General features: G+C 39.4%; 1 protein-coding gene across 2 annotated transcripts in view; it reads right to left on the reverse strand.

Annotated features, from left to right (window-relative positions):
- Positions 1-16,703, reverse strand: part of RSU1 (Ras suppressor protein 1) — a 171,507-nt gene that overhangs the window by 82,049 nt on the left and 72,755 nt on the right. For both annotated transcript variants that reach the window (XM_019746074.3, XM_019746076.2), the window contains exon 8: positions 3,472-3,604. In XM_019746074.3, coding sequence (XP_019601633.2) covers positions 3,472-3,604 — 133 coding nt within the window. The remainder of the gene's footprint in view (positions 1-3,471; positions 3,605-16,703) is intronic.

Here is a 16,703-nt window from a genome sequence, read left to right on the forward strand (position 1 = left end):
CACGTCTTCTTTTGGAGTCCACTTTTGGAGTCCACGAGAGCCTGGAAATGATATAGCCCATCTTCTCTGCCTGTTGCTGCTCTACACTCAGAAGGCCCCTGAGGGTGTGTTTACAACACGTAGGAGTGAAACAGTGGACTGTGAAAGTCCACTGCAGACGTGAATGAAAATGAAACATGCCGGTAAGTTCTTTACTGTTCTCATTTAGGTAAGGGTCAATGAGTTAGGGGAAAAAAACCAAAACAAAACAGAGATTCACCTGTATTTTCAGGGCCAAAACAAAATTAAAATATGTTATCATGATAGTCTAAAGATCTATAGAGAAAAAAAGGACTTTTTTTTTATTGGAGGGAGCGTATGAGGTTTATATTGAAAAGACAAAAAAGTGAAAATTGGAAATTATAGGATTTAGAATAGAGAACTAAGAATAAGGCACTGAATGTGAAATGTATTTTTTTAATATGAGTGTGATGAATACATTACTTTCTTGAAAGTCGCTACATGTATAAGTTTTAATAAGTAGCCAAGTACCTGCTAATTAGAATATTTTTTCAGATAGGTAGGAAGGAAGGATACTAAAAGTTCTCTAATTATGAAGTGGCTGCTTAAATCATTAAAGAATTAAGCTATTAAGTTCGGTTCTAGTTACATGAGGATACACTAATATGTATCTAGTCATATAAAAAAGGAACTCTAATTTTAAAAATCAGTGCATATTAGTAATTAAATTTTAAAAATCAGTATAACTAATATATAAGTATACATATACATATAGTCATATAAAAGAGGACCTTAAATTTTAAAAATCTGTGAAACAATAATGGTGGCATTTTTGTACAAGCATTTCTTTAACAAGACTAACAGTCTGACTTACTCTCTTATTTAGTTAATAGTCCATGTTTTAGCCGGTATGTTTGATAAAGGAGTAATGATAACTATGGGAAAATGAGAGAACAGAAAGGATGAGATGTAGGAAGTGGTCAGCATTCTTTTCCTTTCCAAGGAGAGAAGATCTCTAAGGGACTTCCAAAAGGTCCCTGCCCTCGAATTCACGTCAAGGTTCAGCAGAGGCTCACACAGACTCCTCTAAAAGCAGTGACAAGGTTACAGATGGGTCCCCTAGAAATGGGACAATGCCTTTCCTATGCTTGCTTAAGCTTTTTAATGTTGATTTAACTGTATAAAAGATAATATAACTTCAAGAGGAAATCAAACACAAAAAAGGTTAAGCTAGTAGGCAAATTGCTTAGTACTCTGATACCCACATGCAGGATGCCAGTGATGGATAGGAACACAGACATAAATTATGTTACTGATTAAAACAGTGTGTCACATGTTCCCTTTGAAATAACCTACCAATTAACTCAATCAAAGCTACGTGCCTCTCGTTCATCCAGAATCCTAACCACGTTCAAATAAATAGAAATAGTTGTAGTAGCATACAAAGGTGATTAATTGCCTAATAATAACTCTGATGTAATACAAAATTCATAAATTTACAACTTAATCTTTTAAAAAGAAGTTCAAGTTAGAAGCACTTTCATATATCATAACGTATTCTCCATATATTCACATAATATATGAAGCACTTTCATACATTCTAATGCTCTGTAAATTATAAATTAATGTATGGTAAAAATAAAAAGTGGTTAACCAGAATAATAAACAGAGTATCTCCCCCAAATCTCGATAGACAGAAGCTTGTCTGTGTATTTTTCTGTATGTTAAAATATACGCAATGCTTTTTCTAAAACAATTCCCTACAAACCAAGCTCTAAGTAACCTTCCATTTACTAACAAAAAATTACACCTCTATCCAAAATCGCTAACAGCAATGATTAACAATTTAAGAGGAACCAAATGAACAATAATCTACTAATTTGCAATTATATTTTCACACATTTTCATTAATTGACTAAACTGGTTTCCAAGGCTGAGCTATATTCATATTTAAAGAAACTATATATCCATAATAATTGCACAAAACTATGCGACTCATGAAACAATAACACATCCTATATTCTCTCATTTTACACTTTAAGATAGTTTTAAGATACGTTGTCAATGTCATGTATTATCTTTAAAAATATCTAAACCATGACTTAAGCTGCTTTTCCATAAGAGGACATGCTATCATTTCCGCAATTTTAGCCAATTTAGGTGTTGTGTTTTTTTTTAAAACTTTTATTTATTTAAGCATGTTTTTCCAGGACCCATCAACTCCAAGTAATTGTTTCAATCTAGTTGTGGAGGGCGCAGCTCACACTGGCCCATGTGGGGATCGAACCAGGAACCTTGTTGTTAAGAGCACCGCGCTATAACCAACTGAGCTAACCGGCTGCCCCTAGCCTATTTAGTTTTAATACCACTGTTTTTTTACAGCTCATGCTCTCAGTGATTCGGTCAGATGGACATATGAGCATTCCAAGCCCTAGATGTGAGACCAGGAGCATGGCGTCCAGAGAGGAGGCTGCAGGACCCCAGCTGGCCATTCGTGGGCAGAATCCGGCCCTGTCAGTCAGCAGGACGTACCAGCCCCGCACAGATTCGGTAAGGGCCCTATTGCATGCGGGGCATTTTTTTGATACCAAAACAAGACTCTTACCTGAACATGACCTTCAATGATCCTCTAACTTTTCTCTAATACTTTGGATGTTAAATTCTCTAATGTTGGTAATGAACACAAAAACAGATTGAACCCAACAGTGGATTTTTTTTTTTTCCAAGTCTTTTGCATTTGCTTACAACTAGAGGTTGCTAGATTTCAGCATTAGGGGCCACTGAAGCATGAGATAAATGATCATCTCAATATGGGGTGGGGTAGGATATAAGAAAATAATGACAGAAGATAAAACAACCGAGCAGGAGAGGGTGGTGGGATTCCTTCCAACCCTGAAACACTGAGGAAGGAAGAGGTGGGAGCAGGTAGGTTTCAGGGCCGGCTCCCCAGTCGCCCTTGACCTGAGGTGAAGAGCTGAGGATTTTGATGTTGTGACTTAAGCTAGCTGGTTCCTCCTCCTCTTTTTCTCTTTCCTTTTGTTCTTAGAGAGATTATCGTCTCACTAGAGTAAAAGCTTTTAAAGAATAGAATGATGCGTTCCTAGTATCCTCTACTCATTCTACAAACAAACTGCTTAACAATTTTGCTCATAACAGCTGTCATTCTTTGCAAAGGAGAAAAAAAGTATGTTCTGATCTTAACGTGTCTGGTGAATTTCCTTAGTGCCATGAATATTCAACTAATATAATACCTTAAAAATTTCTAAACAAAATTGGTATACATTCCCTTTGACAATGTCTATAATCTATAAATAAGAGTCAATTACTACACATGGTTATTAACAAAACATTTGAAAATGCAATGAACTAACTGACACCAATACGACAATGTCACAAAACTTGTGACAATACGCAAAATCACAAAACTATAAAACCACAATGTACTACTTTAGAAAACCATAGTCTACTTACTATTTGTACGTCTCAGAACGGATATATTCAAAAACATGGGACACACCAAGCTGGAACTGGTCAGCAATCGGGGTGACCCAGGGATTGTTCTCTGCTTTGAATACTTGCTTCTGCCCAGTCAGATCCAAGTTTCCTGAAAAGATGGAGGACAAAACAGATAAAGGTCATTTCATCCAACACAGATCAGGACTAAGAAGTCCTGCCCAGTAGCCCCAGTGCAGTTCTAAGTACCCTTTGGGTCATGTGATTTGATTTTTTTTTTTTTTTTTAATTTCTTAACCAACTCATCACGGGTATACAAGGAATTGGTGATAAGACCCTAATCCAAGAAATGAAGAACACAGGAAAGAAGAAAGGAGGAAGAGAATAGTGAAGGGAAGGAGGAAGGAAGAAAGTAAACCTGGAAAGATTGTTACGAATGTAGCATATGCTTTATTTTTGCAGGTATTTGCTACAGAGACTAAAACGATGCAGCCCAAGACTGAGAAGTGATAATATTAGAACCTCCTGAAAATCTATCTTGACTGCATCGCTGCTCGTCCAATCTCATCTAGACCCATCCCGATCACCACTGTCCTCCATCAGCCAAGGAACAGTATGAGTGAAGGAAGATAAAAATATTGCCCAAGTAAAATTATAATTGCATTACTCAACTACCATTAGCACATCTCAGAATCAGCGCTCAATGAATCTCATTAACGTGGTAATGACAGAAACACCGATTTGTACTGTCCTCATCAGCTTACCAACTACCTTTTTGAAAGTATTTCCTCATTTGATTCTCCAGCAATCCCTAAGACCAGTTATCAGCTTCACTTTATAGGTGAAGAAATGGAAACTTGGGGAAATTAAGTAACATTGTGTCCAAGACCAGAAAATGTCAGAGTGGGGATACGAACCTCTAAGGCTCTGACTCCCAATGTCATATGCTCCTATAATGTCTGGTGGAGCATGGGACATGTCAAGGTTACACGTCAATCTAGATCCATCAAGGACGAGTCAATGACAGTAGCATAAAAAGGCCAGTGAGTGCCACCATCTGCTGATTATCAGTCAACTCTGTTTTTTGTTCCTGTTTGGTATATTAAAGCGTGGAAAAGGCAGTATGTGAGAGAACTTCCTATAACATGCTTGTCTATGACAAGGGCAGGGACAGAGAAGTTAAGTGGCAGAGACAGATAGGTCGTTTTACTTGGCACCGCACACACTGAGGCCTTTTTCCAAAACGTCCTACTGTGGAAGTCCATTTCAGACTCCTGGAAAACAGTCCAAGGCTTTTTGAACACAGACGCCCAGCAATTATTCCTAGCACTCAACCAAAGTAACATATTTGTCCTGTTCTGATGTTCTGCTGCCAATTTTTTCATAACTGATAAATCGGGATATGAAACCACATTCTGTGATGCCAGTATACCACGAAGCACAACATTTCCTAGCTGATATGAGCTTTAGAAATGAAGAGATAAATGAATATTTTTGCTAGAATGATGCCATAATATTCCTTCCTAAAACAAAAGAACTGATACTCTCAATCTGTCTTCTCTTTGTTATATGAATTTGTAACTATTCAGAAAAAATGGAGAAAGACCAATATAAAAGTGATTACAATTTCACAAAACGTTTTTAAGGAAAACTGACATTACCAAATATCAAGAGGGAGTAATTCATCCTGATCTTTCCAAAGCCACTTAGAATCTGTTGGTGTTAAGGACAAAAATAAGCAAACATATTTCTCTCCAAGATTATCAATATTGTCAATTTCCTCATCTTAGTGGTTAAACATCATTAGTCAGATATTATTTCATTTGGGAAGCTAACAGGCTTTATTCTCTGGACCACAAGTTAGCAAACTGCCTAGGGCAAATGAAAATCCAACAGTTGCACATACGAGGTCTAACAATTAAGTTCGCGAATTTGTTGCAATGATATTGCTAACCTTTTTTTGATATCAGAAGGATTATTCATTAAGAATCTGTACCAACTGGATAAACAGTTAACCAAGTTTACTATTTGGAAGTACTGGAAAGGTTGTGTGAAAAAGTTAGACGACCTGACCTTTTTGCCAACAATTCATGGCTCTTACATCACGACAATGCACCAGCTCACACAGCACTATCTGTGAGGGAGTTTTAGCCAGTAAACAAATAATTATATTGGAACATCCCCTCACCTGATCTGGCCCCCAATGACTTCTTTCTCTACCTTAAGATGAAGGAAATATTGAAAGGAAGACATTTTGATGACATTCAGGACATCAAGGGTAACACGACAGCTCTGATGGCCATTCCAGAAAAAGAGTTCCAAAATTGCTTTGAAGGGTGGACTAGGCACTGGCATCGGTGCATAGCTTCCCAAGGGGAGTACTTCACAGGTGACCATAGTGATATTCAGCAATAAGGTATGTAGCACTTTTCTAGGGTGAGTTCACAAATTTAATTGTCTGACCTCGTATTCTGCTTAGCTGTTATCTTACCTGGGTGTGACCTTGACAGTGGGCTACCATTTATCTTTTTTGTTTTCATCTTTGTTTGGGGAGGAGGTTTTTACCTTCCCAAGAATGACTCTGATCTGTTTAGATTTCTGTATAATTTTTATTTCCTCTTAGGATCTTGTTTGCTACACTCTATGTCCTCTCTTCCCTATCATTCATTTTCTTATTATTTCCTTTTTTTCCATTTCTACTTTTCCTAAAAATGAATGTAACAGAAATTTTCAGAAAAAGTCTTCCATTTAAAAACAAGTCTATTTCTGAACTGTTTCAAATGCACAGTGTGTATGTTGCCCACTCTTAGGAAGCATGTCACTGAGGGAAGGGCCTACTTACCAGGGGATAGTAACTATGATGTAGTAATTCCCTAATAAGTTGGGGTGCAGGTGCTAGAGGTGAGCCCATCTCTCTTAAAACATTTACGTAATAAACAACTTATGCTTATACATTATCACTTTCTGCTTTTAAGCCCCGCCCACTGACATCAGCACAGAATCAACTATGAAAAACTTACTAAGACCTTTGGAAAAATACATGTAATGCAAAGAAAAAAGAAGCCATGAAAAGCATAAATTGCACAAGGTAAAAAACCAATTCCTAAGCAAAGAGGATCTCCCTGTCAGTGGCCACTGGGCCCTAAAATGTACCCTTCTTCCTCATGCCCCCAAATTGGTCATCCTAATGAGAAATACAGTCTAAATTCTAATGGGTAGAATTTTTTTTTTTTTTTAAAGATTTTATTGGTGAAGGGGAACAGGACTTTATTGGGGGAACAGTGTGTATTTCCAGGCCTTTTTTCCAAGTCAAGTTGTTGTCCTTTCAATCTTAGTTGTGGAGGGTGCCATTCAGCTTCAAGTTGTTGCCCTTTCAGTCTTAGTTGTGGAGGGCGCAGCTCAGCTCCAGGTCCAGTTGCCGTTTTCTAGTTGCAGGGGGCACAACCCACCATCCCTTGCGGAGTCAAACCAGCAGCCTTGTGGTTGAGAGGATGCATTCCAACCAACTGAGCCATCTGGGAGCTCAGCGGCAGCTCAGCTCAAGGTGCTACGTTCAATGTTAGTTGCAGGGGGTGCTGTCCACCATCCCTTGCGGGAGTTGAGGAATCGAACTGGCAACCTTGTGGTTGAGAGGATGCGCTCCAACCAACTGAGCCATCCGGGAGCTCAGCGGCAGCTCAGCTCAAGGTGCCGTGTTCAATGTTATTTGCAGGGGGCAGAGCCCACCATCCCTTGCGGGACTCAAGGAATTGAACTGGCAACCTTGTGGTTGAGAGCCCACTGGCCCATGTGGGAATCGAACCGGCAACCTTTGGAGTTAGGAGCATGGAGCTCTAACCGCCTGAGCCACCAGCCCGGTAGGGCCAGCCCGGCCCTAATGGGTAGAATTTTATCTGTTGAACATAGATGCGAGACCCCGTCATTCACACATTACCATATTAACTCAACTTGATTGCTTTCCTCTTAACATCTGGTTCAGATGGGGATCATGGGAATATGATTGTTTGACTCTGGGGAAGAAAGGAGGGAAGAAGAGAGGGAAGAGGAGGGAAGGCACCTAGTTTGGAGCACAGAGCATTTCTCACCATGCTGTATATTCAGGGCTCTGGGTCAGTGTGAAAGTAACGGGGATCAGGAAAAAGCTCTAGGAAGGACCCCACAGACAAGCCTCAGCTAGTCCAAATTTGCCCAGAGGTGACTTTCATGTGGCAGTGAGAGAAAGAAGACTCGCTTCTTTTTCAGGCTGAATCAAAAGTTCCCTTCCACCCAGGTTCAAGGCTTACCCCACTAATCCCAAAGTACAGGTATATCACGAGCAAGGAGGGTTTTAATGGCGTATCATTGAACATAAGGTGCATATTTCTATGGAAAAGAAGAATTTGCATTCTATCACCAATTACCCCCATACCCACTTTGTTAATTTATTCACAGCCTCTTACAAAGCCTGCAGCCTTTGGAGTAATAATCCTCCGAAAAGGATGCACAAAATTCTATGCTCCCTGATTGCAACACATGGAAGACAGACCTAGGGGAACAACGCCAAGAAAGGTCAGCCATGTTCTCTGGGCCCTTCTGTCTGAAGCCTCTAACCCCTGGAGATCTGTCAATCCCTAGCAATGTCTTTATTAAGTGCTGTCAAAGGAGACAGAAGGGGCGCAAGGGACTGCTAATGACGCCTGCTAACTGGAACACGCAGGAAACGCTGGATGTGAGATGGACGCACTGCCTTCGGGGGGAAAAGACACACTGATGTCGAAAAGTCAGGGTCCACAGAGGGCCCCAGGGACTTCTCATGAGCCTTTTCATTTGCATCTCTTCAAACTCATCTGTACATTCCAGCTGTTTTAGTCTCAAACAATGCTACTCAATCACATTCACAGGGGCTTCACAGAGCTCCCAGAATGAGGGAGCCTAATAGAAAAGAATGATTCAGGTCCACTGGGGGAGAGGGGGATCCCCAAACAATAGCTTTGCTGTTGACACTGTTTTCTTTTTAACAAAGAACCATGGAAATCGTGTTTAATGTCCACAGCGAGCCGTAAAGCAGGCGACCATTACAGATGACAGAGATGGAAACCACGCGAGCCCAACTGAGCACTGCCTCTTAGAGTTATCACCGGGCTTGGCGTAATAGGTGTGCTCATTTTGTTTTTCCACTTAATGCCACTGGTGGAGAACACAATACCTGCCTCTGTGCAGCCGCCGTCCTCCCAGCCAGCTATTTGTCTCTGGCTTTCTTGCCTCACAGGGAGCCGGCCTGGAATGTAGCCATTTCAGAAGAGGGTTAATATAATTAGAGTAAAGCTAGGCCATTATACTGTGTGAAAAGATGACACCCGCCTCATATTGGCCTAGCAACAAGTTACCCTTGCCTCAGCAAAGCTCATCTGTCAGCTGTCTGAGGTAGGTTCCCTTTCAAGTAATAACACGCAGGAAGCATCTCACCCCACTGTCAGTCAGGCTGCAAGAGCCCTAACGGCTGCATGCTTCAGTGCATCTAGTTAGAAGCCCTCACCCATCTCCTTTATGAGAAACCTGAGCGGTGCTCTGGTGCTGTTCTAACAAGGATCAGGCAGCAGGATTAAGTACTGTGACAAAGAGGATCTAATAAGCTAGAAAGTGGTGCCTCTACAGACATGCTGGCTGGCTCCCACACACAGACTCCCTCTGCTCACTCTTCAGTGGGATGGCCCAGGCCACAAGGGAAGCCAGCCCGTGCCGTGATTAGCGATGACCCTCTGACCGATGCAGCTAGGAAGATGATATATCACTCAGAGGTCTATGCCGCAATTGCAAATCGGATTTTCCAATTTATTGCCTGCAGAAGAACCACATATGCTTCTTTCCAAAGCCTCTAGTACAGTGAGTTTTGCTGTGTGACTGTAATTTCATAAACACTAAGTCATGCAAAACAATCATTCCTTTTGCTAGCTATAAATGTGATTGAACGCAAATAGGCAACTGTGGCCCCATTAATAAGCTGGCTCATTTTCACTTACGGAAATTGGTCGTTTTCATAATTGCACTGTTAAGAATTCTTCCTGAGTATCCATAATCCTGAAACATGTGGCCAGTAACATTAGTTATCACATATTAAGCAACTGAGGGGATCTGGGCCAATTTTTACATCATCAAAGGATTCCCTCCCTTTCTATTTCCAAAATACCTCAGAGTCCTTTTTAAATTAATGCATCTAAAAGCCAGGCTCTCTCACACATAAAAACCTAAGGCCATGGTCTAACAAGGTAAAACTAGCAAACCCTGGCTGACTGGTAAGTCTATCACTAGGTTTACGAGATTTGCCCAAACCCAGGTAATTATTCACTCTTGAAGGGGTCTAGCTAGGACATTACGATGGCTGAAACATCACCTCTGCTCTGCAGCGAATCCACACACAGCAGCTAACCACAAATGGCTCTAGCACATAATACAAGCTACGTTTAGGGCCATTCGAGATATAAAGAGTGGCTACACGTAAATCTCTATAATTCTTACTACTACATAATAGGCTACTAATTATAGAAGTGCATAATTACAGATAATAACTGAAGATAGAAGGTTCCTACTTTTTCATTTCTTTAGCAACATGCTTTACTAAGTGGAAAATGACCATAAGGCTTATGAGATGATGCTTATATTGTAATAGTAAATGTTTGACTAAAACACTGGAAACAACCAGAATGTTCAATGACAGGCGAGAAGCTCATTAGTATATGCCACAGCCTTACGAAAAGAATGCTATTCAGTAATTAAAATGAGTAAAATAGATTTATCTGTCTGTACTGACTTAGAAAGTGGTTTACACATTAATTAAAAACAACAACAACAACAACAACGAAACTAAGGGTATAGTACTAAGTTTGCTACAATTTAAGTTTTGAAAAAATACAGAAGAAAGAAATCCCATCTATGCATACGAAGAAATGTGTATGTGAGAGAGAAAGAAAAAGATGAGAAGGATATATATCAAACTGTTACTGCTGGTTTCCTCAAAAGAGTGGAAATTAAGGTGGGGCAGGATTTGAACTAGCAGAACGAAGGATAAACTACTCATTTTCTCGTTTGACAATTCCATATGATTACAAGTTAGGTTATTTTTATAATTAAAAAAAGAATACAGTGCATTAAAAGGAAATCATGAAAAATGAAATCAAAACACATGATGCACACTCTTTAGCACAAAGGAGAACATACGTAAACGAGCATCGTCCTACTGCAGTGAACACTGTGCTTTCTAGATGATGGGCTGTGAATCTAGGTCTGAGGCTGCTTCTGACTGTGCGTCATCAGGGCAATCAAAGTGAGCTGGGATGTCTCATGACAGCTCTTAAATGCATTCTGTGGGGAATAAACGACAGGCCACACTGTCATTCTGGCACGTGTCTGCTTAGCTTTCCTGGCATCACATTTTTAAAAACAGGCATTTTGTTCATTTAATACCTACAACACGTTGCTGCTTTACGAAACGTACTCAAATACTGTTAGTCTTCTGACTTACGGAATGGAAGAGTACAAGTTAAATAGAAAAGATTAAAAAAAATAGCAGCCTGCTAAATGGCTCCAACAAAAGCAACCTCTGACTTATGTGCGTGCTGGTTTGAACAGGTCCAGAAACCCTTCCACCAGTGAAGAAAAACAGCATTTTACATAGTTTCCCTCTGATGTTCTTCTTGCCTATTTGGTATCTGGGTTCCAGGGTGAGATGGAAAAGAAGGGGCTCTCAGTCACTTGTACCTGTGATTACCCAGCAACCGAGCAATGGGTGCCCCCAACGTATGTGTCTATAGCTGCTTTATCTCGCAAGTCTCCTTCTAAGGAGGTGACATAATTCCTGTTTCATACTCATGTAACATTTCCAAACCATTCTTCTAAAGGTAGGCGGTCACCTTACTTTTGCTTGCCAGATTTCCTTTGATTTTTTTTATTTTATGTAATGCTGTCAAGTGCACACAGATCCCCAGTGGCTCTGTCCAGAAGACCTGGTTCCTGATCCCAAGTTTCATTCATCAACTTTGCGACCAAGATACTATGGGTAAATCCTTGTGCTTTTCTGACATTGTTTCTCATCTGCCAAAGTAGGGATGACAGTACTAACTGATAGAATTGTGGACAGAGGCCCACAGGCATATACTCGTAAAATGGTTCTATAAATGGGAAATCACTATATATGTTCTTTTCTTTGTCCATTATTATTCGAAGTAAAAAAAAAAAAATGCCAAGGAGAGAAAATATATATTTGGAAACAAGTTGCCTAAAACAGAGGTTCACTTGAGGAATTTAGAACCTCCTAAAACTGAAGGCACAGTAAGTCTCTATTCGCATAGAGGCCGGCACTCTGCTGGGGAAAGGGCCCCTGTTCATAAGTTTCTCAAAGAACTGGGATCACAAGTAGGGTTACGATAAAATGTAGGCACACTGATTTCATCTCCTAGAAGACTGAAAGGTTTCTGGACAGCGACAGTCTGCAGCACCCCGGGTGGGTCCCGGAGGGCACGGCCTCACCCCGACCTGCATTCCACACAAGTTCCCAGGGTCTGTAATTCCTACGGCCTGAGGCACAGGGACTCACCAGCACACCCCTGGTGCCCAGTGGCTTCTGTCCCATAGCACAGCTTCAGAAGAGCCGCAACGCAACTGTCAACAAAACTTGTAGAGTCTTTGTGAGGTGAGGGGCAGGCAGTAATAGAAGAGTAAGCTACAGAAATTACCGTGTTTCCCCGAAAACAAGACCTAGCCAGACCATCAGCTCTAATGCATTTTTTGGAGCAAAAATTAATGTTAAGACCTGGTATTTTATATTATATTATATTATACTGGGTATCATATCATATCATATCATATCATATCATATTATATTATACTGGGTCTTATATTAATTTTTATTCCAAAAGACGCATTACAGCTGATGGTCTGGCTAGGTCTTATTTTCAGGGATACATGATAACAACCTTAACATCTGTAATGAAGAGACAAGATTCAAGTCAGCATCTGCCATTGATGTTTGTGAGCACAGAAGTGCAGGCCATATAAAGAGTAGAAAATGGGAAGTGACATCTTCCTCATTTACAAGTCCGATTATCAAATTGTTACCTGTTCGAAAGGACTGGGGCTGGCCAGGGTTTGAGGAATGGACACTTTGCCAACACTGCTAGTTAGAGGACAAATTGGCACTTTTCTGAAAGGTAATTTGGCAATATAAATTAAGAGCTATAAAAATGTTCATACCATTTGACCCAGTAATTCCACCCTAGTAATACACTGATGCTAAAGAAATAATGAGAGATATTCACAATGATTTATGAATAGAAGTTTTCAATTTAGTGTTGCTTATGTTCTACTTGAACATCTGGAAAAAACTCAAATATTTAAGGGGTTGATGAATAAATTATGAGACACTCACAGGATGGTACATTATTTAGCCATATGATTAACAGTGTTTTCAAATAAAATTTAATGACGTGGGGTGATGGTCATGATATAATGCTGAATTGAATAGCAGGCTATAATACTTGTATAGTATGATATATTTTTTTAAATAAACATGTACACATACGAATACAGAAAAGACTAGAAGGAAATACACTCATAATTTTAACAGGGGTTGTTTCTGGATGGTAGGATCATGAAAGTTACCCTTTTCTGTGTTTCCCAGATTTTCTAAAGCAGTGATTCTCTTGAGTGTGCACCAGAATTTCCTGGATACCTTGTTAAAATCTCCAGAGTTTTCAATTTAATGGGACGTGGGGGGGGGGGGAGCAGAGAGTTTCCATTCCTAACAAGCTCTTAGGGGATCGTGATGTTTCTGGTCCCAGGACTGCACTTAGCAAAGTCACTGCTTATTGGTCACAGGAATCTTGGAAATCACTCAACAAGCTGGATGCGTATCAATCATCCCACTGTACACTTTAAACAGATGCAGGGATATTTGTCGAGTACCCTTCAATAAAGTTAAAAGTATTTGAAAAATCAAGTTTTAAAATTTTTAAATAAAGCAGGAAAAAAAACCCATTAAATCTGTTTAGAGTATTGAAAAAGAAATCTTAATTTTTAGATACTATTGCTAGTTCTATTAAAGGTACAAAAAAAAAAACACAAACAAACCCACAAACCAACGATCATCATCGTCATAATTATAATTGCTGTTATTCGTGCAGCACATGCTCTGCACCGGGTGTTTCTTCAGGAGCTTTGGATACATGATTCTGAGAAGCCACAACAACCTTCCTTGAGAAGTATGATTATTATCTCACTTTTAAACAGAAGAAACAACGAACATTCAGAGAGGTAAAGGCCCACGGTCCCCTAAGTACTACACGGCAGAGCTGGGGTTCAAAGGACAATTTGTCTGGCTCGTTCAAAGCCCTGGGTCTTTCTAGTACATGAAAATTACACATTTTCCTCCAGTGCAAAAAGGTGCTGAGGTGGAGTTGGAATAGCCAATAAAGTGACGAGGTTCAAGGAGCACTAGGGAAAGCATATACCCCTCCCTTCACTAGCAGGGCCCAGAATTCTATCATCAGAACTATCTTCTTAAGGCTGGAAAGCTTTGTTGCCTCCAGGAATTTCCTTTTTAAATTAAAATAGCCTGGCAGAGAAGCAAGCTAGGGTGATAACACTTTCATTAACGTGACAGAGTGTATATTTTTAACAGGCTATATTAATATAGACAGGTACTTCCCTATCCAAGAGTAAAAACACCACCAAGTCAAGGAAGTTTTGTTTGTTTCTTTGAATTAAAACATTAAAAACATATAAGTTACTTTTTATAGTTTTTAAAAAGAATAGAATCTCATGTAATTATATGTTGAACAAATCGTTATTTTTAAAAGAATAAAATTTCATTAAGTCAGAATCGTTTCAGGAAATCACTACATGATTATGGGAGCTGAAATTACCCAGGGGAAATTTTGATCACAGGAAAAGCAGAATAGGCTTGAGTCTGGGTAGGGCACCAGCGACAAGCTTTCAGGGCCAGGTGAAGGGCAGTATATGCCAGCGCCAGGGTGTGAATGTTGGGGACGGGGGTGGTATATTTTAATGTTTTTAAAAACAGAAACTTCTACACTTTGCAGAGAACAGCCATGACTCATGTTTCACAACGTCTATGGCTGATTCTAAGCACTTCTGAGTGGTCTCCTATGTTTCTGACAGTTTAAAATGCTGCTTTTTGGAGAAATTGGGAGTGGGAGGCAATGGGATTAAGTCCCCTTCATGCCCATCTCCTACCACCTCCTGCCACACCAGGACACCGTTGCCACACAAAGCCACTGGTTAGACATGGTCAAGTAGACCCAGGACTCCTGTCTTTTCACCCAACGTATATAACTGTACTTTGAGATTCCATTGTATAAACACTGGTAGCTCCCACTTTTCGGAAGTTCCCTTTACACCACTTCGCTTATACACAAGACCCACATTAGTACCTGGGTTCGCTATCTGAAAGAAACCCAGAGGATTTTCGCTTTTATGAAAAAAGGTGAAAAACAAAACAAGCGTTCAGTGTTCGATGTGCATGAGCCTTACAGAGGCAGCATCCACCCCAAGCAGTGAGAGTGGCCCTGCCAAGCTCCTTCCATGGGAATTACACTCAGCATCTCGTCATCAAACCGTCAGAACTCTGAACTGTGTCTGAGCATCTGGGCTTCATTCTCCATTGGTTTTGTGCAACCCTTAGCAAGATGGGACCTACGGTATCAGAAAAGCCCAAGAGAGCTCAGAAGAGTGTTAATGCATCGCGTAAAACTGGACATAATCAAGCATATTTGGTGTGATCTGATAGATTACTTTTCGGGTCTGGGAACCTTTAAAAAATTTTCCATATAAATTAATGGTAATTGTTTCTTATGCCATTTCGGTTTACAGAAGTTTTCACTGGAACACTCTACTTTTGGATAGCAGGGAAAGTCTGTATTCTAACTAACATTACTTAGAGGAGAAGGAATCTGACCATAATCCAGATGCGTGTACAACTGTGAGAGGTTAGTGGGGATGGAGTCTTAAATATATCCAGATTTTTATAGAATTTTAATTTCCAAATTATGTAGAAAAAGGAAACTTTTTAGATAACTTCATAGGAAATGAAATAGCAGACAAATACAGACTGATTCAATCAGTGTGAATGAGTACATAAACTTAATGCTCACCTTAATAGCCTACCCAAACGGCAGCAACGCACCTTTTTCCTGCCTATCCTCCTAAAACAAAAAAGGTATGCCAAATTTTCAGCCAATAGGAATAATGCTGAAGTTTAAATGTCTTTGTAATGCATTACAAGGACTTGCTCATATGGAAGTATGAAACAAAATTAATTTTATTTTTTTATTTATATATAAATACCCTTGAATCCAATTTTATTAAAGGTTAAGTAAGGGATCAAGCTACTACACAGAACCTAAACATAAGTTATATGTAAAATTGGCTTGTTTCGGCTTTGCTTCTCACTCTAGAGCTTATATTTTTATTACTTTGGTGCCATGTGTTACACTCTCTGCAGAGGCTGTAGAAGGGAAGAATGCAGATATTATGTCATATAAAATATGTACTAAGATAATTAAGAATTGTGAGTGACACAAATGCTAAGTCTTCATGAAAAACTGCAACAGTTGTAACTTAATTTCCAATGAATCAAAATTATTCACATTTTTTAAAAATGCCAAATTTTTTTAGGTTACGCATTAACAATCTATTTTTAATACATTTTAATGAAACTTATTTTCAAGTTTAACAATAAAAGCTCAGAAGTAAGAGAGAATGGAAAGAAAACACAACTATCTGAAAGCAGTATTTCCATGTGTGTAAATACACACATACATGTACATACGCATAGACACACACCCTACTTCATGACTTAAGAAGTAAAATAAAAGCTAAACTACATACTATAGCAGAAAGAACGTAGTAGGGAAAAAATAGAAAAAAAATCACATTTATACTTAAATAGAAAACTGCATACTTCCTTTTTCAGTGTAAGTGATAAAAGGCAAATCAGCTAATATAAACAATAGCACCGTATTGTCTAGCTAATTCAGAGCCAGGGCACAAGCGAAAGACCAAAAATTAGCATGCTTAAAATTTTTAACAATACAGCTTAAGAACAATCAAAACACAATAACTATGTAACTCAAGGGAAAACAGGCTAACCCACTTCCCTAGGACCTACTCAGACAATTAACCAGTCCTAACATATGAAAAAGCACTTACTATAAATAACAGAGAGAAAACAGAGATTTACCATAATTTGGGACTCGGGA

Source organism: Rhinolophus sinicus, chromosome 1, assembly GCF_057876585.1.
Source record: "Rhinolophus sinicus isolate RSI-liver-muscle chromosome 1, RSI-T2T, whole genome shotgun sequence".
NCBI classification, from domain to species: Eukaryota; Metazoa; Chordata; class Mammalia; order Chiroptera; family Rhinolophidae; genus Rhinolophus; species Rhinolophus sinicus.